The 27,916-nt window shown below is 36.9% G+C and overlaps 1 protein-coding gene across 1 annotated transcript; it reads left to right on the top strand.

Annotated features, from left to right (window-relative positions):
* Positions 1-426: 426 nt before the first annotated feature.
* LOC139133417 (cytochrome P450 2J6-like) lies at positions 427-27,916 on the top strand. The gene is made up of 10 exons (XM_070700005.1): positions 427-516; positions 13,616-13,802; positions 14,731-14,904; positions 16,246-16,330; positions 17,467-17,628; positions 20,417-20,627; positions 21,139-21,258; positions 26,635-26,874; positions 27,206-27,304; positions 27,789-27,916. The coding sequence occupies exons 2-6, from the start codon at positions 13,637-13,639 to the stop codon at positions 20,553-20,555; spliced, it is 726 nt and encodes a 241-aa protein (XP_070556106.1). The 5' UTR covers positions 427-516; positions 13,616-13,636; the 3' UTR covers positions 20,556-20,627; positions 21,139-21,258; positions 26,635-26,874; positions 27,206-27,304; positions 27,789-27,916.

The raw sequence follows: 27,916 nt of genomic DNA, 5'->3' as shown, positions 1-27,916 counted from the left end.
TCGTTTAATATTGTTGATTTCTTGGTGTCGCTTTTACAGTGCTGTAACGTCTGCTGTATTTTCTTACGACGCCACGATACAGGCAGAAATCAAAGAGGAGAACCCTCATTTCGTTCATTGGCGATACAAAGGGCAATAACGCAGTTAAATTTGACAAGATAAAATGGTGGGCAATTTTGCCAATTTTGGCAAGCTGACTATATAAAATGACCATATCCGGTAAACAATGTTTCCCGCTTCCTCTGTGATGCCAAAAAAACCCAATAAAAAACACACAAATCTATATAGTCATTGACATGGAAATTTATGACTGACTTATAATCAGCTTGATAATTTTTCATTATCTGATTTGTTCATTCCAACAATTGATTGTGAATACTGGTGTGCCCCAAAAGGTGTAATGACCTAGATGCAGTATTATAGGCAGCAAAATGCAAAGTAGTTTCTGTCTAGACTAAAGAGATCAACGGGTCAGGATCATTAAACCACATTTGAAGAGGCAAGCACAGACGGAAGGTGAGCCGATTATCAACAATTCATTGCTAGAATTTTCCCACTCTTTGCCATTTTATTTTCCTTGAAGGTTCACTCAAGATAGCTATGTTAGCAGAAGCAAAGTAGTCGCCAAAATTGGGCGAATACGGCTAGTTTTCAATCGGATTCGAACCCACAACATACGGCATCAGTCGCCTAGCTGAGAGGCCACAGACAGAACCGCTCGGCTAAATCTCCACTCCCAAAAAGAGTGGTTCAATAGCCGGCTAAGTTGTTACATTTTTCTGACTGAGACCGCTCAACACGTTGTAGAGTTCCTGAAGCACTCACGCACGCATGCATAGCTTTTAAAGTGGCATTATGGTCCTGTCACACCTTGACGATTTAGCCAGCGTATGCCGAAAAGTGTCAAAATCTCTCTAAAACGCTAGCTTACGCTGAACTAACGGTATATTTATTAATTTTGGGCGAATACACAGCGTATTCATAACGATTTTGACGTATACATAACATGTTAGTAAGTAATAACTTCTCAATAACGTATAGAAACTGTCACACGGACGGCGAATCTCTGGACGAAGGTTTTCTTGAAATCCGCCGCATCTTGCACGTTGACTTTATCTCACAGAAAGAGACCACAAACAGTGGAAGTACGACTGCTGTCAATGATTAAGCCGTAGTTTTCGAGTCGAAAATATACACTGTCGACCATTTCCTTAGCATATTTGGCATCGCTTATGATCAGGAAGCAAGACTTTGGCAAAACGTCCGAGAGATAAGGGAAGAGTCGCCGCCCATGCGACCATTTCTGTTCACAGCAGACCTGCAGTGCAAAATTTCCGCGTTTTCTATTGGAAGGAATTGTAGCCCTACGGGCTGGTGATCTGCCAACAACGTAGGCTGCCATGCCACCAACGGAGACAAATTAACATATGCGCGAGCTTTAGGCCAAAAAAGAGAAATGTTTCTGGTGATATACATACTACAAGCAATAAATCACTTGCTCACAAAATCCAAGCTGCTGGCTGCAAAGACCATCCTCTATAAGATTTACAAATTTGGGTATCACTGTTGTGAATGTATAGGGCTTCCAAGAGTGGCGGACAGCTCATAAATATTGATAAGCATTAATATCCCTAAAAAAATTAGCATATTCCCTCATGCTTAAATATTCTGTATGTTTGTTTGCACATATTCTGTAAGTCTGCTTTCATAGGGCTTAACGTGAAAATTAACAACAGCCAGCCATTCCCACTGTACCTTCAAGAGATTTTTTCATTTTTCACTGAACTGTCTGCACTACACAAATAAAGAAAAAAATCTAATCTATTGCAGTTATAAAAGAATGTTTTGTAGCTTCTGAAAAAATAATGTGCTTGTTTGTCACGTTTTTACTGAACGTATATCATCCCTCACTACTATAAGTTTGGATCAATATTGCCCTTTGCAAACCAGTGAGCTGTATTTTTCTAGTGAACTAGCTGGTCTTGTAGTTTTGTGCGCAGACTCAGTAGAGCTAAAACGAACAACTTAGATGGGCAGATCCCGTATTTTGCGGAGTCGAGTTTTTCTCGATGTCAGATTCGCTCCAGTTGCTTTTTTTTCAGTCATTTTAGAATGAGGAAAATAACAAACAGAAAGGTTGATTGTTTCCGACAGTTAATTTTAGGGTTTATTTGCCCAGAAAAATGAGTCAGTGGCTGATTACTGAATTCAAAAACCGGGCCCATCGACACCACAGCTTGCTTCAATGCGCTATGCTTGTGCAGTCTGCACTGAACACGTTTCTGTGACAGTAAAGTCCAATTTTTCGTGTCAATTTTGCTATCAGAATTATTTTCAGAGTGTTATGGACATTCATATGATGCACAAAAACTTCAGTTTATCTCCTTTTCTCAATCGTACCAGAGATGATGTGACACAGAAACCTTATCGGGCGAGGGCAATGAACTTTCGTGAACGTAACTCTCAACTGGCTGATATAAGCTTTCATATGCAAAATCAGCGTACAGAAATTTACGCGTGGTATAGTTTCAATAGCATTTTATTGAAGCAGTTCAAAAAGTATCAAAATCGAACTAAAATTAGTCCCTTCCATGTAAATGTTCTTGCTACACTATACAATGCCTGTTGCCACACTATTAACAGGTGCCGATGCATCGAAGTGTGACAACCATGATAGCAGCCATTCCAGCCAGCTCATTGCAGTGCGCAATGGGTCGCCCCTTCTACGTGCAATTGGCGGCGCGCAGCACACCAAAGAATGGGAATCGCGCAATCGCGCAGCCTAGATGAAACACTGGTCAGTTTTATAATTTTATCAATATAGTCACATATGTATTGTTCATGCAGTCACTGATCATGCACCCCAAAGAATTTTCTCTTTCTCTTCAGCCATTTTGGTTTGGTGTCATAGCAATCAGTACGTAGTTTGCCGCGGCCGCCGGCCACAAAACCGGAAAAAAAAGGGTGACGCGCTGTTGTTCAGGTGACGCGCGCGCTGACCAGAAACATTTCCTTTTTTTTGCCTTAGCCTGCCGACAACGGTGACGTGACGCGTAAACCCCATGCCCATGGAAATGTACGTTTTATTTTACAATTATCATTTACACATTCCCCCTAGCCAATTGTAATTGGTAGTTTTTTACCGTCTGCTGACAGGACTTGGTTGCTTTATTATGTAATAATACTTTTTCGTTATAGTTAGGCCCATTTTCTAAAGTCGACAATCTCAGGACAACCGTGAAATAGGAAAACGTTTAATGAAAAGCTTGAAGAGTGATAGCTCAGCCGTGAAGTTAGGAAAAGAGCATCGTTTTGCGAACTTGTATGTCAAAACAAAGACGGTTTTACATCCGATGGAGTGAGTAGACTGTAACCTTACATTTCGTGTTTCCCCGCTGACTGAAAAGGAAATGAACAAAATATGAGATTGACAGCCTTGCAGAAAAGAAGAATAGCTTTGTTTATTGCTTTTCGACCTAAATTGTGAAAAAATAATTATGGTTGTGTAGATGTCTCTTTTTGCATGTCACCGATGTCGCGACGTCGGCAGGCTACGTTGTTGGGAGGGTAACACTGCATAAAATGACAATGGAACTTTGTCTGTGACGTCATCTTATACGCATGCGCAGATGTTAAATTTTCTACATTGCATTGTTTGCAGCCCACGTTGTTGGCAGAACAACCTCGCCGTACTTCGGCGTATACCAGCGTGCTTTAAACGTGCAAAACTTACCAATAACGTATTCGACATACGCCAACGTATTTGCCAAATTTTTCATACGTTGTCACACGCTTGCTAAATCGTCAAGGTGTGACAGGTCCATAAGGCTTATTTGCGCGCCATTTGAGCAATGTCTGCGACTGCCCTCGCAGTAGAATGTCATTTTTGTGCAAATTTAGTTTCAGTCGTTTCTATGGATATAAGTTTTTATAACAAAAAACATCAAAATTTTAAGCGAAATGTGCAATCCCAGTGCCAATTTATTGTAACTTCATCGTTTTGAATTTTAGCGCTCGTTGTAGGCGCAGTCGCTACCAACACAGCGTACGCATATGCGTTGCGGGTACGTCTCGTCTTGTCTTATGGAAAATTCCCCATGTCAGTAGAGGCACCTCAAAAGAGTTTCAGAGTGTAAAATACAAACTTCACTATGCTTAAACTAAAAAATACCGTCAAGGACACTATGTGCTCACATTCGGTTTGAATTGGTCCATTCGAGAAATATTTAAACCAGGAAAAACAAGAATAACAAAAGCAAATAAGGTCTCCAACTTAGGTACTGGAGGTCATCTTTAGGAACATGCATATCAACTTCTATAGCAATGGGAGAAGCAGATCCTAAATACATAAGCAAATGTCAACAACAAAAAACAGAGAAGGCTTGATAAAAAGAAAAGGTGGGAGAGTGGGTAAAAAATGCACAAGGGATCTGGTAAAAAAGTAATGCTACATCATTGATCTTCTCCTGCATATCAAATGTTCCACCCCTTGGTATTACATAAGACCAAATGACAGGAAGTACATTTACAACCTTGGAGATTTTTAATTAATGCCATGAGTGTTATCATTCTAATGTAAACAGCACTTAAGTTAGTTACAGATAGTGAAATGCCTTCCACTGTGGGTGGTGATTACAACATCTGGAATTATCCTGGATCCAAATTTCTCATCAGTTTTTGTATGTCTTACATAGAAAAGTTGCAAAAATTGGTCCAAAATGAAAAAATCACCTCAGCTTTGTTTTCTGGATCAAATTTTCCTACAAATTGGTATCAAATATGACAAAATTATGTTCACAGCCTTCAAAATTGTCTCACAACATATCCTGGGTTAGTATAGGTCATTTAAGGTCACAAACTGAGAAAAGTACCTAAAATATACAAATTTTGGGTTTCCCAACACTTTGAGCAGAAAATTTATCTAATAACATCTTTCGGGACTTTATACCAAATTACAAATCTATCAAAAAAGGGACTTAATACCAAATTACAAAGCAATCAAACAAGTAACGTTGAGATAAAGTTTTCTTGACCAAAAATGACAATATTGTCTTAAAAATACAATTTTTTATATTTCAGGACAATTTCCACATATCTAACTATTGTCATCTCTGTACGTCTGTGTACGAAATATGAAAGCTGTCTGTCCAGGGGTTTTAAAAAGGAAACACTGTCTAAGATTTTTTGACCAAAAATGACAAAATTGCACAAAAATAGTAATTTTCCCAATTTTGTCATAATTTCAACAAATTAGAAGAGTAACACCCTTGCAAAGAGACAACCCAAATTTGAGAGCGATTGGGCCAGCGGTTTCAGAGAAGAAGAATTTTTACTGAAAATGAGAAAAATCACAAAAAAAATCAGCAAAAATTCAAAATTAAGGATATCTTCACAATATTCATAAAACTGTATAAGGTTAACCTAAGGTACTTGCACACAAATTTTCAAAGCAATCAAAAAAGCGGTTCTTGAGTTATTAATTCTTAACCATTTTCACATTTTGTAAGCTCATTTGCATAATTTTGGCAATGAAGACTTCATTTGAACAAAATCCCATCTATAGCCCAGGATGCATCCACACACCAAATACCACGCTGAAACGTGCAGCGGTTTGCATGTTTTTGATGTTGACGGACATACTGTACGTACATACATACATACATACATACATACATACATACATACATACATACATACATACATACATACATACATACACACATACATACAGACGCCATCAAATTCAGCCTGTACGATAAACTCACATTGGTAAAACCAAATGTGAGCTAATAAAAACAGGACAAACATTTACACACAACATAGAAGGTAAAAAGTTGTCATGCAGCTGAGGTCAGTCCCTCCGTCTTCACGTTGGATTGGTCGCCAAGTTAGAATTTTCGTTAAAGAGCAGTAGTCTCTTGTGGTGCAGACTATATAACGACAATCGGGTGAGTCGCCCGAAGGCTGGAATGGCAGTCATATATGGCCGCCTTTATGAACGATGACACGTTGGGTTTATCAGCACTCCGGGTAGTCTATTATCTTAGCTTCTGGCTGCAGCAAAAATTACATTGCATTTGATAGGATTCTATCAAAACTCAAAAGTAGAGTTTTGTCAGTAAATGAGATACTTTCGTCGCACATCATCAAGAGCAGAGCAAGTCGCTACAAAGTTAAGCCTGTCTTCAGATCCTTGTTGAGATAAGGTACATGTGGCTTTAACAGTGTATTGATTGAAATCTCTCCTATCTGCTTGTAAAGTGTAAGTACCAGTAAGAACACGAAGGCAGACTCTTAGACGTCTAATATCCCTGACGCTGTTTGAAATATATGCTACTGATGGTTGTGGTTTTAGTATAGAGAGTATATCTCCTTGTAAATATTTAAGACTTGGATAATATTTCGTTCTTGAAGTAAGGTCTTCATTCCAATAGTTAACAGTGGCCTCTTTCAGTGTTTTCTTCCATATATTTTTGGCCGTTGGCAGTTCCATGAAATCATAGATAGATGGCAGTGAGCAGATGGCAAGTAGACTTCTTGCTTGAGTAAACTAGCTTTACTTCTTTTGGGATTTCAATGGTACCTGTCTATAGAGAAGTTCAAACTCGATAGAATCCTTGTTGTGATAGATGTTATACAGGATTGTTAGAATCTTCAAATGGAATTTTGCAGTCACAGGGAGTGTACTCACTAGCAAATATGGAACAGGGCCCGGGACTCTTGTAGGTAGAGATAACAGTTCTTACATAGTCTTCCTGTAAAGTGCCTCCAATTTATTAACATCAGTTGAATTTAGAATTAAGAACTCAAGACCATGTAACAGAACAGGAACAACAAAGATGTCCAGCATATGAATTGAAGCTGTCGGTGTTAAACCACTTTTTCCATGCATTCTAGATCCAATAAATGAGTGGAGGGTACGCCCGGCTTTTCTAATATTGTCATCAATGGTTGGTTTGTACGAAATAAGTCTGTTGTCTCTGATAATCCCAAGATGTTTAGCTTGTTTGGGTGAGGAATACCTGTATTTGAGGTAACGAAGTCAGATACTTTCTTTTCATAAGTGAGAATTGCACTCTTTTCGGGTTGGATTTGGTATCTTTCATTTTGACTATAGAATTCGTTGATGAATAGCATTGTTTGTAGCCGGTCTTCGCTATTGGCAATAAGACTAACATCGGTTGGACCAGAACAGTTAATTCTTCCTATTTTGGTGCCCAGGTTGTTTTTTTTAGTAAATCCAAAAGGTCATTGATATATAGTTTAAAGTGATCTATTGTTAATTCATGACCGGAATTACGTAACTCAATAAATTAGCATATATGCAGAAGACTCAACACGGCTGCCTCTGTGGTCACCCTTTGGGCACCACAGCCTAAGTTGCGCACCTATTGAAAACCTTATTGGAACACTGATAGGCATATATAGACCAATGACTAAACTGAAATTTTTAAAGATTAATAACAACATCGGAATGACACAATTCTACAAACTTTGGACACTACTCCGTTCAAAGTGACATTTTTTGAAGAATTATATTTTATATACAAAAACAAAAAACAAAATATTTGAAAACGACGCCTGATATTTCTTGGTACACGTGTCATTGTTGGTTGTCTTAGGGCGATTGATTTTATGACAAAGTCTAGAAATTCCGGGATTTGGTTTGTTGGGCTCGAATTGCCACTTCTAATAGAGCGCTCGATAAAGATTGTTCCTTCTTTTGGGGGTTTGTGTATTTTCGGTAGGAGATACTATCATAGTGTAAGTGTTATTCCAGTTATGGGAGTTAGGAAACTGAGGGCCGCCTCGTCCATAATTTTCTTGTTGCACATTTTTTCAATGATTTCATGTACCATTTCCACCATTTGGTTAATGTCGCAAAGTAGTTAGTTTGCATTTTGCGGCTGTCTATTACTTTCTTCACTGTAATCTGTCATATTTGCAATTGCTATGCCTCTTCCTTTATGGAAGGGCTTAATTGTCATTTGTTTGTTTTGGATAGACTGTTCAGAGCAGTCTATTCTGCTAGAGTTATGTTGTTTCTGATGTGGGTTTCAAATCGATTTCCGGTATCGATATTAACTGCTCCGCGATAGTTTTACAATTTCGGATTTTCCCTTGTTAGTAGTGTCCAGCATGTACTTATCTCTGAACAGATATCTGATTGATTGTTAGGTTGTTTGGTTATCATGATATTGCACAATCTTATCATGCGAATAAAATTTGTTGATATCTTGGCGAGAATTTTTGTGTAAAGGCACTTCGAAGTGGGAATAAATGTCAAGCTTAATTCTTTAACTTCAACAATAGTTAAGGTTTGAATTGCAAGGTGTTTGATGAATCTGAGAATATTTCTCGGTTCTTGTTTTTGTTTAACCTTCCATTTGTTTCTATGTGCTTCCTGGCGTCTTTACATTTTTGGTTTCAAAACAACAAAACGTGACCAAAAACAAATGTGCAAAGACACTTTTCATAAAATTTACGGGAGCTGCAAAAAAAGTAAGGTACGCTATCTACCATGGGCAAAAGTCTTCTCTTCGTTCATGAAACCCGCAGGCTGACCAAACAGCTTCCTTCAATGCCAGCAAATCCTCCAAAAAGAGAACTACTGTTGCACAAAACTATGTGACTTTGGTTGCCAACGACGAAAAAATTGTAGAAGGGGATTTTGGTCGTGGCCATGAAATAGCACACTCTCATTCACTCATCAATTATTAACCAATTAACAAATTATTACTGTCTGTCACACCGCGACATAAAAGACAGATAATCCAACAATTGAAAAAAGGCTTATCTTATAAAGAAAGTAAGGAAACCAAAATTACAAACATATATAATCCTTTTTTCGAGGACCAAGGTCACATAATCATGGTCAAAGCACTATCGATTCACCGGTTTCTTGTCATGTTTCCCGTTATCACGAAGTCACATTTATCAACTGATTGTATCGTATCACTATCAAACCGATGTGTTAAGTTGCCTTCATTTTCACTTTATCAATTCAATTTTGCAGATAGAGGCTGTTGTTAAATAACTAATAATTTTATAATTATTTGTTACTTGTTTTGTGCGCATTGGCTAAGATTTGTAACACTTATCTGTTATTTTGAGTTTATGGATCATCAATACAAACTGTCCATTACATCATTTTGTCACGTAAATGGGTTATTGCACTGAGCATAGTTAATTTCAAAATCGGCAATTTTGTAATTTGGGGTTGCCATTCTGGTTTGATGACTCCATCACAGTTATTTTGCACGAGATATATATATGTTTTGCCTGTTATTTGTTGTGTTCATTTCAGTTAAGGCAACAAAATATTGAAAACAGGCTTAATTAACAGTATTTTAACACTATGACACAACATAACAGCAGATATTTTGAATTTGGTCGACCATTGTGGCTTTATAACGTTATCATAACAATTCATTTGAGTCTATTTCATCCTTTTTGTGATTTTCGAAGTTTAAGTCAGTTTATTCATGAAAAATATTCAAAACTGCCTGAATTTACCGTATTTTTTAACATTTAAAGTAATATAATGGCGGCCATTTTGAATTGAGGACGTCGTCGAACCTTTCCGGTGGCATAAATGTTTGGAGCAATAGATAACTAATTTTCATCTAAATATATATGCGAACCTCGAACTTATAGCGAATTTGATACTTTTGTCATCCATGTAACGTTATTTTTGCAAAGCCATCTGACTAATAATGTCGCAAACAATGCATTGTGTTTGCGAGGAGAAGAAGAAAATGTTCATACTTTGTGATACAAAATTATTAAAATGTCTAAATTGACACCTGCTGTCCCCTTCAAGTGGTAAAATCAGTTTTCCTGACGTTTGAACCTGGAGACAAATGTTGTCAATAACTTTTATAATGAACCTACTGCTTTCATGGGCATTCTGCCTGATGGTATCAGTCATTTGTTGCGTCTACATAAACAACTAAGATTTTTAGCATGATTCCCGGAACACTGGAAATCGACGTATTTAACAAAAACATATGCGAGTCGGTAATACTCTGACTTCACGGTACCCTTCAAAACATGCAAGTAACAGTCATTCGATTCCAATATTTTGTATGTTAAAAGCCTAACTCATATTTTTGACATGTTCCTGTACCAAATAAAATATATTTTATACAAAGCATTGCCTTTTGTAATGTGTCTGGGAAAATAATTGGTAGAATTTGAGATTAGTTTTGACTGTAATTTGCAACATAAAACTTTGGGGTATGGGTAAGTTTTGGTCTCATTTCATGAAAACTATAGAAGATATTGCATATTGCAACATATTAATTTAAGAAGGAGTAAATTAACTTTCTAGTGATACCCGATTTGTCTCGTTATGTTCAAAATAAGCTCAGCAGATGACTTACAAGAAGACAGGTTTAACAAAAACAAATGCGAGTTTACTTCATCAAGGAAAGAATGTTGTACCCCTACCCCTAGCTTTTGCACAACCCATACAGGTACACGCAAATTGAGTCTAGAGAAGTAGTGTATAGTTAAATATCTAATGTTAACACTTGTTTGCCTAATATGTCATGTATATAGGAATAAATAATTCAAGCACAAAAAGCTGTCAAAATTTTGTTTAATAAAAAGTAAATCACATTGTTACATGGTAGTTTGGTTAAAAAAATTCAAAATTGTCACAAAATTAATTTTAAAGTCGTCCTATTCTATGTAAACAAAGTAATGTTGCTAAAGTTGGTGTTTGTCAAAAAGAGCAGTATCTGAGCTTTCCAAAATTGTAAGGTTTGTGCTATTTCATGCTTGTTTACTTAATTTAGGGGAGGATATAGTACCCCCTACCCCTACCCATTTTTTCGCCATTTTTGTGGTACATACAAATCAAAAACCAGTGCAGACAGGTAGTGCATCCCAAAATATCCAATGTTAACATCTTTTTTATTAGTTCAGCACATCCCAAAGAACCAAAACATACCCTTGTAGTAGGTTTATTGGGGGGGGGGGGTGCACGGTGGGCCCCTTCAGCCCACGGATTTTATTCTTTCCTATGCTGCGTAATTTGCTGAATTTAAACACTTGCAGGTCATGGATGGACGGAGTTGCCCACGTCATCGCATTTGTATAAATGATCTTCGCAAATTAAGGTCATTCTGTAGATTAGATCACGGGCACGCGCTGTTGTTATGAATTGCTATTCAGATAATCTATATAACTTCCCTTTCTGTTATTGTGATATCCTATTTCTGGTAAGGCTATTATTGTTTTTAAATCACGATGTAAGCTTTCCGGCGGTGTGTACGTCAACTGTATGTAAATTATTGAACGCCTATACACTATCAATAAAGAACAACGGAATGCCCACGAAGATCAAGATACTGTGCTATAACTTTGTCTAACACTTACGCTTCACTCTGCCTTTTGCGCTTGTATACCAACACAATCAAAGGCAGCGATTGTACAGACACGTGGATCTACACGATCACTCCACATTTTGTGGAGTGACCGCGATATGACCATTATGATGATTGTGAAACATCGAAACACCTTATTATTCGAAGATAACTCAGACTTATTGTTCGACCATTACGTCATGATCAGATTCAGGAAAACGTACAGATCATTATGAACAAAAATTTGTTACAATATCCTTCAGAATACGTGAAAGTGTAGTGTCTTTCACAGAAATGAGTTGGCGCCAGGCAGTCGACGCTCCACACCAAGGTGACCCCACTGCTGAAGCGAAGTGCAACACAGGTCTACAGATCTATGCATGAGATATACAAATTATAAAACACATCTCAACCGATTTATTGTAAGTTAGTACAATGATATCAACCTTTGTCATATATATACACATCAATTTGTTTCACAATACAATTCAATGTGGCTGCGTGGCGGCCATTTTGTTACGATTTTATCATGTCCGGAACCATAACTCAGACATGTATCAACCAATGTTATTTAAAGTTGGTACAAGGACATTGACTTATGTCATACATATGTACCTCGATTTGTTTAACGGTATGATCCAATATGGCGACATGGCTACCATTTTATTACAATTTTTTCATGTCCTTAGCCATAACTTGGGCACGTCTCAGACATATTTCCACCAATTTCATTTAAAGTTGGTACAAGGACATTGACCTACGTCATACATATGCACATCAGTTTGTTTGTTACGACATGTAGTAGTATCATGTCAATCATTGAATTTTCGTATTTAGGCTGATATGTCAAGAAATACTGCATCAGAATTCATGACACTTGGTACAGATGTTAAGGTCGCATTGCTTTAACAGTGAATAAAGGCATTTATCAGTGTCATGGTAATTAATTTGTAATTGCATATGTATAAAGAACTTTCCTAATTAGAGTGATATGTCAACAAATACTCCATCAAATTTGATGAAACTTGGCATAGATGTTGATCTCACTGACACTTAGCAGTATTGTTTAAATTAATTGCTAATTGGGATTTACATGATGGATTTTGTTTTTTAGGCTGTATGTCCAGAAGAACTGCATCGAACTTTATGAAATATGGTACCGGTGATCTGTCAGTGTTACAATGGGATGTCGAAATGTTTGGCAACATCCTGTCGATTAATTACTAATTGTATTTTTACTATGGTGGCCTATATGGGTTTTATGTTTTCATCGTCATAGAACTCGATTATTTTCGGCCATTTAGCCCCATCTATATCGGATTATTTTTAATCACAGACCTAATTAATGTACAGGACTCTATTCTCTCTTAGGACTTGTAATTAAAGTACCCATTAACAAGTGGGACTGTGTCATCAACGATGACCTGTTTTATCTTAATACGTTTGACTATGATATGTATTGGTAAAATTATACCATCAACCCTTCATTGCAGCTTTGGTGTCTTTGTCTTATGTTAGCACTGGTTTTGTAACGATTTCTTTTCCTCCTTCGCCATGACACGTATTTGTCCTTTGACAATGTAAAGTGAAGTTTTGTGACTGTGTTGCGTCTATTTTCTGACTAGTTTGATTGACTAATTCGCCAAAGCAAGCAAGGATAGTAATTGCGTCTATTATCTGATGAGTTTGTAATACGAATAGTAAGCAAGGGTACATTACTAATTTGTGGACGCTGTCACCAGACTATCATCGGATTAACTTTGACATAGTCAACAACGAACGCACCATGTACCAGCAAGGTCTTCTGTTACACCTTGCTGGTGCGTTTGTTGTTTACTTTGTCAAAGTTAATCCGGTGATAATCTGGTGACAGCGGCCACAGGTTAGTGATTTACCCTTGCTTGCTTTGGCGCATTGGCGATCAAACTCTTCATAATAGATGCAGCATGGTGATAAAACGTTTATGCAAGATTGTCAAGGGCAGTGCTAAGGTAAGAAAAAAGCATCAAAGGTTGGTAGAATAAAACCTTTATTAGCAATACAACAAAAACGTACCCATCCTTGGGGACGGACATGCAGGCGACCCCTATGTTCCTGCCTTGCAGGCTAGTCGAATACATGGTACCTCTTTTATCAAAATCAATCATTGTGTTGAAACAACCTTCACCTGCGAATTCCACCGACTGGCGCCCCAGTGACGAGGGCAAGCTCAAGTGATGCAATTCTTCCGTGCATTTTTACAGAGTATTGCATCAGCTGTTAGAATGGTTTATGCAACAGCAGACACGATCCAGACCTTTCTCAGCAGTCCAATCAATATTTTTATGGTCCTGGTAGCATTCGTACTGATAGCTGCATTGTGGAGTATGCGTAGACCTGCTGGTCTTCCCCCAGGCCCAAGAGGTTTTCCGTTTATTGGAAACATATTCGGTAAGTTTAATCTTATGGTCTTGCACTACAAAATGCAACAGGTGCATGTAATTCATGTAAAGCAGAAGAAAGATAAGAACTTCCATAAAAAAGTTCCCAGTTGAGTTGTAGAACTACAGAGTTTATGTATTGAAATGAACCTTTTCCTTTCATGTCTCAACTAGCAAAATACTAGACAATCCCTTATAATAAATGAGTTAGTGACTATGCAAAGGCATAGGAGGTCATGAAAACTCTTGCATCGTCAACCAAGGTTTGACAAACGTTCTGTTACTTAAAGTAATTGCAACTACATTAGTGAGTGAAGATAGAAAACAAATACGCATATTTTACCGGATACTTGCCAGTTTCCAAACTTTTTTGTGTCATACAATTATTAAACAACCTCCCTGGGTCTTTCATTCTGATTTAATGTTTACAACAGTACTATACGTCATAGTATTGACTGATGCAGAATATTAATTATACTAGAAAATGTGATGGTCAATCACTGGATTTGATAAATTTTGTTGAGCATGCTTTTGCATAGAGCCGAATTGTGTCCAGTGAGAACTTGGATTATTCTTAATCCATTGACGGAGAAAAGCACAGAAACTCTGGTGGTAACACTGACATTTACAAATGATTTACCAGTATTGACAGACATTGCAGATATCATAATCTTTCTACTAACAAAAAAGTCGATAGATTACAACAAGCCGTTCCACATCTACGAAGAATGTCATGTTCACCTTCTTAATTACTTTTCACTTAGCTTGTTCTATAAAGGTTTTGGTTAAGTTTTACCGATCATATGTTGTTGTTCAATGCCCTTTTCATACGGACAACCGGTATGGCTTGAAGCTCACCTAACTTGCGTCATCAAAATGAAAAGATGAAAACGCCCGACGGAAAACAGTGTTAAATTTTTTCATTCATTTCATTTCAGATATGAGCGGAAATCCTATGCAGACAATGTCAGACTTCGCTAAGATATACGGCGATATGTTTTCCCTGAAAATCGGATTGCGGAACATCGTTGTGCTGAATAACGTCAAGGTTGTGCGAGAAGCACTCGTGAAAAAGCAGGACGGACTTGCTAAACGACCCTGGTTTTATAGCAGTAAGCTAAAAAATTGTTCCGAAAAGGGTTAATCTCAATTGATATATAAATAAGCACTATAATTCTTGATTTATAATTTGGCTGCTCGAACTGTATGACATGAAGAGACAGACATAACCGGAAAACATTACGTTATACCGCTGCCCAAAACCTTTAATATAGCACCATTGGGATCGACTTGCCTTATAAGGTACCTTGAAAATCTTCGTCACACTGCAAACCCCTTTTGAAAGTAGTGAGCTGGGAGATACTTAATGGCTAGTGAAGTACATATGATTAGTACGGATTGTACACATGAAAGCATCCTTCCACATGCAGTCCTTTAGCGAGCGGCACCGTGCATGTTGGCTTAAAGGGATATAAGCTGTAACTTGTGGCAAGTTTTTTCAGTATCCTGCTTCTGTATATTAACTACGTGTCTGACCCTTATACGTTTGTCATGCTCAAATTTAGAGTATTTTTTGTCAACACAGCTTGTATGTGTGTAGTGATCATTGTTTATTGTTTACATGTGAATTCTAGTCCGGACTTGAATACAATTTTAAACAACAATAATGTAGATTATACTCATATGGTTTGTGTTGATATTCTAAATTCTTGGCATTACATTGCAGTCTAGGGATTAATGCAGAAAGTGTAGGGAAACTACAAAACAAAAGTTCTTAAAAAATAGCCAAAAGATACAGCTTATGGAGCTTTAAAGTAGATGGAATGTTCTTTATTATTGCCCAAACATCCCATATTATATTGGTGCCATACCTTTGACTTTATAGTTATAATAATTATATGAAAGGGGAGGCGGTTGTTTCGTTATTAAAAAAATTACATCAACATCGCGATCGTTTAGGCATAAAACTCATCCAGCCTATCTTTTTTTATCAATGATTTAACTTTTAAGGTAGTATGCGCCTCGAAAGTGAAAGACAAACTTTTGCTCATACTCACCTGAAAGAAAGTTTCAATCATTCTCTTACAAAATTAACAATAAAAATCAGGGATCACTTTGCAAAGCTTGGAACTAGCAAAACAAATTACCTTACATTTCGCGATGTTAAAATTCAAAATGGCCGCCATTCCTGTGTTTACTCTATGTGAAAAAAATAAAATTTTGGATTTTCGAAAAACGAAGATGGTGAAAGTTTTTCTTTCGCCAAGACCTTTAAAATGAGATCCCACAAGTGGTAGATTAGAAAAGAATTGTAGAAATTTGAGAGTACGACTATCAGTCCGCGAGGCGCGTTCTACCTTAACGCGTATTTGATCCAAAAACTTTTGACTACACCAAACGATAATGGGACGGATTAATGATTACTGTTTTATCTCTGTGTAAATATTGTATAGCGGACCTATTGACCGAAGGAGGACAAGACATTACAAATGGTAATAAGTGGAAGACTATGCGTAAATTTGGACACAAGGCCGTCAGGTAAACTCTATTTTAAGAAAATCAGGATATTTAAATTCGCCAGGTTAACGGTTACTTGTATGCAAATGTTTTTACTTTCAACAGTTGAAGTACTGTTCGTTATAGATTTGGTCATGGAAGAGTAAAATTGGACCCCTTTTGGCTAGCGTGGGATTTCAACATTAACATTCTTTTAGTTTGAAATTTCTGAATTTTACGTTTTTCATCTAGTTTTGTATTTCATCAGTAGTGTTTACTCAGTATTCGTCACATCATATATTTGCCACAGGAATGTTGTATTTAGGACATCAAATAATTTCTCCGGGCCTTTGTACTTTGATGTGTCACTGTCATTATGCAGAAAATTAAATCGGCGTGTCACTGAAAATACCATGACAACAACGGCTTTATTCTTTCATTTTCTTTCATTTATTCGTCTTGGTTTAAAGGGTAAAAGTTGTACTTTCATATTTTTTTGGAAAGAATGTTACCGTTGAAAATTTTATTGATTTTCAGGAAAGCATTAAGGGTAATTAGCCGATTGTACAAAGCGATATAAAAATTACAGTACCCCCAACGGTAACACTAGCTTAATATCTAAATGGATGTTTTGCGACTTGTGAAACGCTGCTCTGTTTGTATGAGGACTCGTCGAAGACTTAATTTCTTAATTTATTCATTAAATGACCTACGGAAAAGTGTCGTACATGATAAAATTACAACCTAGCTTAAGTTGAGTTAATCAAAAACTGTTATGAGACGTTGTCATGGTATGTTTCAAATTTAACTGTTAACGAATAAGGCAAATTTCTAGGCTTCCCATAAATTTTCCATTCATGATTGAATAAAACTTGCTAACAGAATCATATTTAACATCCTCGAGGTGGAAGCAAACTTTACGAATAAGGTTCAGATGAAAATCTGACGAAGTTTGAAATCAATCAGAATTGACATTCTACCACATACTCGCCCTGTTTTGTTGTAAGCAGAAAGCAAAGACTGAATAATTTGTTTGCTACTTCAAGACTACCATTGATTTCTGCGAATCATTCGTTGGTGGATGACGATTTCATTTCTCATGCGTAAGAACAAATTTCAGAAACAGGCATATCGTATTAAATGTATTTAATTAACTACAATTTTTGTATTTTTTTTAGGAATTTCGCCAGCGGATACCCATTGGAAAGATCTGTAATAAAGGTGGCGTTTCCTAATGTAAAGAAAGCCATTGTTGACAAGAATGGAGAACCGTTCAATCCGAGATCAATACTGAAGTTGTGTGTTTGTAATGTGTTGGCAAATATTTGCTTCGGTAACGAGTAAGTTCACTTGCCTACACTTATCCATGAAAAAATGACCAAGTTAGCGTCGGATGTAGTCTCATAAACTTGTTGTTTGAAAGCCAGCAGTTTGATATTTTGTCGTAAAATTCATATAGCGAAAATTGCTAAACTCTTTGCATATCTATATCTTGCTTATCTATCGTACTCGAAGTCATATACTTCATAGCAAGAAATAATTATCCAACTTGAATTTCAAACATAGGATTTCAACTTACAATGAACAATGTCAATTATGCATTTACGATAAAGTTTACACAATGATGCAGCCTTAATACACTATAAAATAACCAAATATCTAGGGTAGCTTAGCTCGTAGCCGATCTGAACGACTCTTAGAAATCTCAAATTTCATGATCCATTTAAGCAAGAACTGGATTCCAAATAACATGGGCGATATTATTCGAGTCATTTGTCCGTGAGAAAAAGAATCCTAGCTAGGTAAGTTTGCAAACTCTCAGTCAGAAAAATGTAACAACTTAGCCGGCTATTGAACCACTCTTTTTTGGGAGTGGAGATTTAGCCGACTGGTTCTGTCTCAGGCCTCTCAGCTAGGCGACTGATGCCGTATGTTGTGGGTTCGAATCCGATTGAAAACTATCCGTATTTTCTATCCTGGGTCGGTAACACTGCTGGTGGACAGAATTGTCCCCGAGGTTATCGTTCGCCCAGTTAAAGCGATGAAATTCGTTTCTTCGCTTCGATAAAGTGTGTATGTGCGATGTATGATAGTGAGCATGCGTGCGTGAGTGCTTCACGAACTCTACAACGTGTTGAAAGGTCTCAGTCAGAAAAATGTAACAACTTAGCCGCTATTGAACCACTCTTTTTTGGGAGTGGAGATTTAGCCAACTGGTTCTGTCTCAGGCCTCTCAGCTAGGCGACTGATGCCGTATGTTGTGGGTTCGAATCCGATTGAAAACTATCCGTATTTTCTATCCTGGGTCGGTAACACTGCTGGTGGACAGAATTGTCCCCGAGGTTATCGTTCGCCCAGTTAAAGCGATGAAATTCGTTTCTTCGCTTCGATAAAGTGTGTATGTGCGATGTATGATAGTGAGCATGCGTGCGTGAGTGCTTCACGAACTCTACAACGTGTTGAAAGGTCTCAGTCAGAAAAATGTAACAACTTAGCCGGCTATTGAACCACTCTTTTTTGGGAGTGGAGATTTAGCCGACTGGTTCTGTCTCAGGTCTCTCAGCTAGGCGACTGATGCCGTATGTTGTGGGTTCGAATCCGATTGAAAACTATCCGTATTTTCTATCCTGGGTCGGTAACACTGCTGGTGGACAGAATTGTCCCCGAGGTTATCGTTCGCCCAGTTAAAGCGATGAAATTCGTTTCTTTGCTTCGATAAAGTGTGTATGTGCGATGTATGATAGTGAGCATGCGTGCGTGAGTGCTTCACGAACTCTACAACGTGTTGAAAGGTCTCAGTCAGAAAAATGTAACAATGTAGCTGGCTATTGAACCACTCTTTTTTGGGAGTGGAGATTTAGCCGACTGGTTCTGTCTCAGGCCTCTCAGCTAGGCGACTGATGTCGTATGTTGTGGGTTCGAATCCGATTGAAAACTATCCGTATTTTAATGAAAGCTTGCACAAGCTCTAGGACAGGAGAAAATAAGGCTAACTTTTGTTACCATTTCATTTGCTTCGACATTTTGTTGACCTAAAACTTTTAAACACATCAATGAACAATGTATATTAACCATCGAAAATAAATATGTTTTCACGCTAACATCGACTGATTAACTAAGACATTTCCAAGGGACCAACGGGATTAAGACCAGGGTATGTTGGAGGCTCTGAATATACATTTGCACAGAATTTCAGCGCACACTAGATCGCGCCCTATACCGGCGTTGGAAATTGCAAGAAAATTTATTGTGGTAATGGATATTGTCACCCCTCGGCAAATGGATGCCCTCGTCACGAATATAAGAATATAATATAAGTTTGCAAAACGGACAGTATTTTCCAACGCTCTTAGCGGCATTAACGTCCTTGTCCACACTTTGCAGTACCTTTCATTATTGACATTTAAGAGAAGGAGTAACAGAACTGAGTGTATTAATTTCGTTTGTGTATTACTAGTAAGAGCTTGTCAGTTTGAGCATATCTCGGCATACCATTCTGTGCATTCAAGCAGATTCTTATTCAATCCCGGTGGTATTTTGCCTTTAATATCCTCAGCATTCAGGCATTATGCGAAGCTGTTTCAATGCTTGAAAGTCAATTTTGCTTTGTTTATATCACTGCTCACCACTGATTAATTTTTCTTGAAATCTCGAGTTTTTGGTTTCTCAATACAGCAATCGGTAATAAATCTGATGATTAGATAAAAGCATTTTCTAGCTAAAACAACATAGTGTTACATTAACTGATATTAACTGTTTTCACCTTTGGGAGTTTCTTATTTTGTGTGTTCATTCATTCTATTGATGTTTCGTGAAGATTCATTTGTCTGCTATTCATCTACGTATTGCAAACACGAAAATCTCGGACTGTTAGATGCTATTGGAGAAATGGAACCTATGTCAGAGCTAGGATATCTTATTCGAGAGTTAATTTTAAAGCTTTCTCAAGAATATTCTCTGACGATTTCATAGAAATCCTGGTGATTAGTATTGTAGCATCATTATAACTTAAAATTGATAGGGACCCATCTCCTTAAGTGCCATGATTTTCTTTTGACATTTATCATTGGAGAACAGTGGCATGTCCCACGTCTTCGCAATCTACACATGTATCATGTCTTGTTTCAGCTATGACTTTGATGACACTGAATTCAAAAACATCATGCAAAATTCGTTAACGATATGGATGATATCTTTGCAAATGGCACACTGGCTGACATTAAGCCAATACTTAAGTATATACCATCCAAAACGATCCGTCAGATGAAGAAAGTTGCCAATACTTGGTTAAGATTTATCCAGTCCAAGATCGACGATCATAGGATGAATATACAAGAAGGTATCGTATAAACAACTAAACGGTAGAAATATTGAAATGATAACATAGTCAAGATTCATATGTGACATGTACTCGAAAAGTAGAATTAGCTGGAGTATGTACTAATATGCTCTTGTTTGCACAAAGAGAGTGGCTATATTTAAACATCATGAAGATTCTGAACTCTCGTCCATGTAGTAAATAGTTTCTTTGTTTCTACGCTTTCTCTCGACACAATGTTATATTCGTAATGATTCACACTAACGTCTTTATTTTATCATATACAAATAATATCTAACTTTTTACATTCATCAATGATAATATGTTTTTGAATTTTACTGAAAAATACAAACACAATTATCATCAGAATTATCACTGTCATTATGCTCCTCCTCATGATTATCTCATGATGAACACCTTTTTCAGAATTGCTGATTTTGTCAATCTATAACTCCTACAAATACTATCAGAACTTAGAATGATAATGTTCGTGTCAGTGATTTACGGTCATTTCAACTTTCTTCTTTGATAGGTAGCGATTCTAATGTTGTTCATGATGTTTTGAAGTTACAAGCAGAATTGAAAGGTACAAACCAGGCTGATGTGTTGACAGACGTCTAAGCACGACAAATAGTATCTGATGTATCTGGAGGTAATTCATTCCTTTTATTTTTGGATGATAGATGAAACTCTTGTAGAGTATAATAATTGTCTTCCATACTCTAAAATATTACAAAACGCATATACGTTCTTGTGTGCTAACAGTAACTTAATATAGAATTAATAATTATATGGGATCCGGATACATTGTGTCCAGGCCACTGTAATGTGACATAGTTTTTAATATCTCTAATGTTATACAGCTAACCCTTTTAAATTTATGCCATTTGGCTTCATATGGTATGGTCTTTGTCTTATGCTGGTAACACAAATGATGTATTTAAAAAAATGATACATGGCATAAATAGTACTTGACTTGTGAGTGCGACTACAGCAAGCCAAATGTTCCAAATATATTAATCGTCACAGTATAAAAAGAACCTTTCTACAGTGACATAAAAATTTGGTTGAATCATGGAAGTAAATAAATAAATAAATAAATAAGAAAAGTATAATTTCATAAAAGGATATAAATGATATTTATACTTAAATGTAAAATATTCTTCAAAGCGTAATAAGGGAATAAACAGTTTGTGCAACAAACGATTTGGAAAAGGGGTACACCCATACTTATTGGCCTACATACACGTATAATAGTTATCGTAAAAATTGCAGTGAGTGCTGATTAAAAAAATTAAAAATCTTTAAAAACGATGTTACGTACAAAATAGCACGATGAGAAAATGTTTCAAAAAGCACTACTACCAGTCGGGGAAAACACGACAAAAATTTCAATTACAAATGTTCTTACAATGTAACGAATAGTCGTTAACCATTTCAATAAAGCATCTACCATAAAGGTTATGGTCGGAAATACTTAATCGACCAAATTATGGCAAGAGCTTCTTTCTCGATTGTTGAATTGTATTTCTCATGTTCGGGAAAGTTCGACCGGCATAAGAAATTAAAACTTCTTTATTGTCACGTACCTGTATCAAACAAGATCCAATACTAGTGTAACATGAATCTATACGCAGGACAAACGGTTCATCAAAATCAGGATGTCCGAGTAGTGGATTGGAAATAAGCACTGACTTCAAAGTGCAAAAGGGGTCTTCACATTCAGTACTCCATTCAAATGCAATGTCCTGTATCAACAGTTTGTTTAGCAATGAGTGACTTTGGCAAAGGTTTGCACACCCCGTTGATAGTACGATGCTAATCCAAGGAAATTCAGTAACTGAAGAATATTATTCGGATGAGGATAGTCCTTTACTGAATTAATTTTCTTAGGGTGTGATCTTAAGTCATGTCGTGTAACGATATGTCCTAATGATCTATTTCAGTCTTATAGAAGTGACATTTACTACATTTTAATTTCTGCCCGGCTTCTTAAAATCGATTAAAGACCTCTCGCAAATGTTGTAGGTGTTCATCAAATGTTTTTAAAAACACCACAATGTCATCCAGATAAATCAGGCATATTGACCCTTCGGTAAATTCCATCAAGCATTGAAAGGTGCTTGGCATGTTACACAAACCAAATGGCATAATGTTTAATTCACAGAGTCTATTGTATGAAACAAGGCGGTGGTATCTCTATCTTCCAATGCAACTTCAATTTGCCAATATCCTGATGCTAAGTCCATTTTCGAAAACTAATGTGCTTGCCAAATGGCTATTCGATGGACTATTCGATGCATAGAACTGGGTAAACATCCTTCTTTGTGATGTTGTTCAATTTACGGTATTTCACAAAGATAGGCTGTACCATGGGCTGGTGTATGGTCAGATTACGTCATTGCCTAACGTAGATTGATTATGTTCTCATATGTATATACGTGTCTTTTGGATTATCTCCAGTATCTAGATTTTCCCAAATCTTTGTCATGTTCCACAAATATTACATCATATTCCATTAACAGCTCATCAATCTGTCTCATCTGCTAGGCAGACAAATCTGTGTTACACAGACCATGTGTCTCCTCGAAATAACCTTAGGCAATACTTTACCAGTAATTCACCATGGGTTGCTAAAGTCAGTCTCCGTCTCAGTGTCACATGCCTAGATCTGGAACTCACTACATTACCATCAACATCTCTAGCATCCAAATTCCATACTCATGCAATAACATCATCGTCGTCAGTAACTTCAAATACACCTAGATTTATATGCTTATATATCTTCTCAGGCTTATCTCTTGGGTTTATAACTCTAACTTTCACACATCAATTGTTTACAGTAACCAGTTCTTATGCAAAGCCAACTCCCAACTTAACATCATCATGTGGTCGGGCTTTTACTGGGCACAGTTTCCATTGTCTATACCTATGTCTGTCATGAAAGTTGTCTGCTAACTGCCAGACTTTCTGAAGTATGTAAGGAGGTTTCAAAACACGCGTTCTACAGTGGCAACTGTTAACTTTCAGTGAGGTATCACGTCGTTCTACTGTGGCTTGTTTTGTAGTGAACATGATGTAAAATCTGATCAATCAGTCATACGTGGAATTTGTGATAATATAAGCATGATAGAAAAATTTCTTGGCGGAATCTCGAAGTCGACTTCCATTCGTCCAATAATGTTGACTTTGTTCCTATTGATGTTTTCTCACAAATCCTAGATATATGCAACAGGGATTTATTCCTCAAATTATGCAAACTTTGGCATAACTTTTCACTTACTATCGTAGTTCCTCCGCAACGATTGTCCGCTTACATCTTGACATCATCATTACAAATTTTCCCGTAGTAGTGTTGTTTTTGGTCGTAACCTAGAGATGCTTTATCTTTGTAACAAAAGTCAATTTAACTCCTCCAAGATAGACAGGAGGAATGCGACGAACTCTAGAGGCTTCGGAAATAACACACATGCAACTTGTTTTCTTGTTATGAAAATGATATCGTGACTGTCACCGTACCAACTGCAAATATTAACGAACGTCTGAGTCCCTTTCACAGAAGGACTAATTAGACAAATATCATCGGCATACATTAGGTGGTTTATGCAAATTCCTCGAATGTTACAACCAGTTTTCGTCTTCGACAAAATACAACTAAAATCATCAACATATATATTAAATAGCTAAGGTGACAAGATCCCACCTTGCCTTGCACCATTTAAGAGAGAAAATGTATTCGAAAGCCATGTGAGAAATGAAATTATTCCTGTCATTCAAAGGTGATGCTTCAATAGCTGAAGTCATCACGCTCTGATGTGTGATGTGTATTTAACCCGAAGTGGACAGTTATACATTGCATACATAGTAAAACATTTTAAGTGTTTTCAAGTTTCTAATGTAGATTAGAATCAATAAGGCGGGCAGGAGTGCTAGGGTATAGCAGCAGGATGGAGGGGAAGCGGACATCTACACAAACGCTTTAAATATCTACTCTCTTTAACTGAGTAAAATGCAAATGATAAGAAAGAAATCGTAATTCAGGAAACCGCCCAGAAGAGAAAAAGAAAGCAATTGAATGAAAAACAGCACAGTTTTTGTCTTAGTCGAATAATAGCCGGAAAAATATAATCAGTCTGTTGCATGTTTATGGTTGAGTTGACGAGATGCTGATTCAATTAATCACCAAGTTTCCAAATTATATCAAGCCTTCGTATAATATTTCACAAGAAATTCTCGTAGCAATTTAATGACTACTAGTTCGGAAGTTTGACTTTCATGGGAAGCTTGGCACACCGTGATGGATTCAGCTATTGAGGCATCATCTTGGAATGACAGGGAATAATTTCATTTTTCACATGGCTTTCAAAATGTGGAGTGTGAAAAGATGGAGAGAGAGTTAGATTCCTAGCTCTAAAGGCTCATCTTCTGACTGCTGATATCAGCTGATATTAAAGATCATCAAATAGACTGATCAATAACTGGCTGCAGAAAGGGACAATCGATCTGTATTAAATTTAATATTTTTCCATTTTGTTCATTTGATGGTGTTCTGACTGCTGATATCAGCTGATATTAAAGATCATCAAGTAGACTGATCAATATTTGGCTGCAGAAAGGGACAATCGATCTGTATTACAATTTAATACTTGTCTATTTTGTTCATTTGATGGTGTTCTACTTTGAACACAATGTGGTAACTCATCTAGAATGTACCTAACCACACTAAATTTCAGTCTGTGTTGTTTGAATATATTTAAGAGTTGACTACAATGGCGAGCATTTTTGAATGAGGATATACCACTTTTGAATTTTAAACTTTAACATACAACTTCGACCATGTGCTGTAATTTAATTGACCTTTCACAGTTATCAAAACATGAGTGTTCAGTCCCAGTGAAAAACATACTGTGTAAAACGAAGTTATTTTATTTGCTTTGTCGTTATGATTTCAAGTTTCTATCACAGATACACATCATTTTAGATTTGCTTAAGACCTTTCATTGATTGGCAAATTGTTGAAGTTGTGCGGGGTAGAATTGCATGTTTACTAACTGACAAATTGTTTTACTCACGTTAGTACATTAAAAATAGTTAGGAAAGGCCAGGGAAAGACAAGAAAACGTTGGATAGGTCTCACTCATTTTTTTACGAAACAAACATCTTACATCAATGCTCGTTTATATTACCAGCATTTCATTTAGCTCTCTCTGAACCTTGCAAGTCACTTATATATTATATGATAAAATAATTTTAAGAAAATCTTCGCGTTATTAATTTGGAGATTTTCCACAAAAGTGCCAATGTGGCGCTATTTTCATGCTGACTCAAAATTTCGGTTGTCTTGCCCACACAAAATATTTATCAGTAGTCAAGTACACATTAACCGTACACCTGCCAAAAGGCTGCGTGCTGCTGAATGTTGTGATAAATATAGAAAAATTTAGCTCAACGCTACTGATGCTATCTTGGCTTACAGGAAATTGGTTCTTGGTCTTGTGCCAAATTATTTGAATTGTGATATGTGAAACTTAGTAAACGACTCAAACATGCTTCGATAACATATTTTGTTACTTCTGCTAAATCGCATGAATTCGTGCAATGTATTCATTGCCTTGATATACTCTGTAATGTGTGCGATGTGTTATAGTGAGTGTACGAGCGTAAGTGCTAACTCTATAGCGTGTGGAGGGGTCACAGTCAGATAAATTGTAATAACTTGGCTCGATTATTGACCCACTCTGTTTTGGAAGTGGGGATTTGGTTGAGCAGTTCTGTCTGTGGCTTCTCTGCTAGGTGACTAGCTGCCGTATGTTGTGAGTTCAAATTCAAAACTTACCGTATTTACCATTAGTAAGGAAATGGGAAGGGCATTGTTATTTTACATTACGGTTCATGTTGAACAAAGAAATAATTTGAACTTGAACTGTTGTGCAGTCTAAAGACAAACAAACACCTGTTTGCAACAATTATAGATTGTTTTTTGTAGTTGTCTGTACTCAGACATTTCAATATTATACTCTCATACCAGCCGGGGTCGACACAACAACTGAAACCTTGATTTGGTGTGTGGCTTACTTGGTCAGCTATCCCGATGTTCAGGCAAAAGTACACAAAGAAATAGATGATGTCATCGGAAGAGATCGGTTACCATTGTTGTCCGACAAGGCTAAATTACCGTACTGCGAATCTATCATCCGCGAAGTAATGAGAATCAGAACAACTATGCCGCATAACGTACCTCATGAAACCACGGAGAACACTGTAATTGGTAGGTCTTCTTTTCACCTTCTTGTAAACATTCGAAGCAAGTACATATATTGTGTACTAATTTCGAAGAGTAAATAGAACTATTTCTATTGACGTTCCGCCTATCGGAGGTTGTACATGCTAATGAGCTCTTGCTTTCCGTTTAATAGCAGGAGTGGTTTCTTAAACTTTGAAAAGTGCAGTCATTTTCATTTATTACAAGAACTTCCAATCATTTCAGGCATCTAGCATTTGATGAGAGGGGATGAAAATTATGTGAACAATATGTCTGCATAGTTTACCAGGATTATTTGATTATAGAGGACTGAATCCTGCTATATCCAATCTTATAGGTGGCTATAACATACCAAAAGGGACCCAAATATGGACTAACTTTCAGAATCTGCACATGGATGAGGAATACTGGAAGGAGCCTGAGAAATTTTGCCCAGGTATGTTGAATCAAAATTTCTATATAGCAGTGTTTTTGACAAGGTCATTGTGTAGCAAATATATATTGATAATTAATGTGTTCTTCTGCCTTCCGAGTAAAAAAGCAACATAACAACAAACTAATGTAGCACTTTAATGGATGTTTCTACCTTTTTGAAATATAAATTGTTTTATAAAGTTTGACTGGATATGATACAAAATTACTGATGACAGCAACAGAAGGAGATGTTGCGATCCAACAGCAGTTAAAGATCAAAGTATAGAGTAGCCGAGATCATGGTCATTTGCATATGCTAATATGGTTAACAAAAAATTCACTTAGAACTTGATCCCTTGTTGGTAACATTCCATTGCATAACAATCATATGGTACCCTTTGGTTCATTTTTTCGAGGTAGACTATACAAAATCATGAGAGATCACTGATTTGTAGAAGTATAGTCCGTAAAGAAAAATACAGACATTTTTTATGTTTTCCCTACAGAACGATTCTTAGACGACGAAGGCCGTATTGAGAAAAGACAAGAGAGTTACTTCCCTTTTTCGACTGGATGCCGTATGTGCGTAGGAGAGACTTTGTCTAGGAATGAAATGTTTCTGATATTAACCTGT

This window comes from Ptychodera flava, chromosome 5 (assembly GCF_041260155.1).
Source record: "Ptychodera flava strain L36383 chromosome 5, AS_Pfla_20210202, whole genome shotgun sequence".
Classification (NCBI taxonomy): Eukaryota; Metazoa; Hemichordata; class Enteropneusta; family Ptychoderidae; genus Ptychodera; species Ptychodera flava.
Note: the sequence above shows the minus strand (reverse complement) of the source record. Positions and strands in the feature narration are given on the sequence as shown.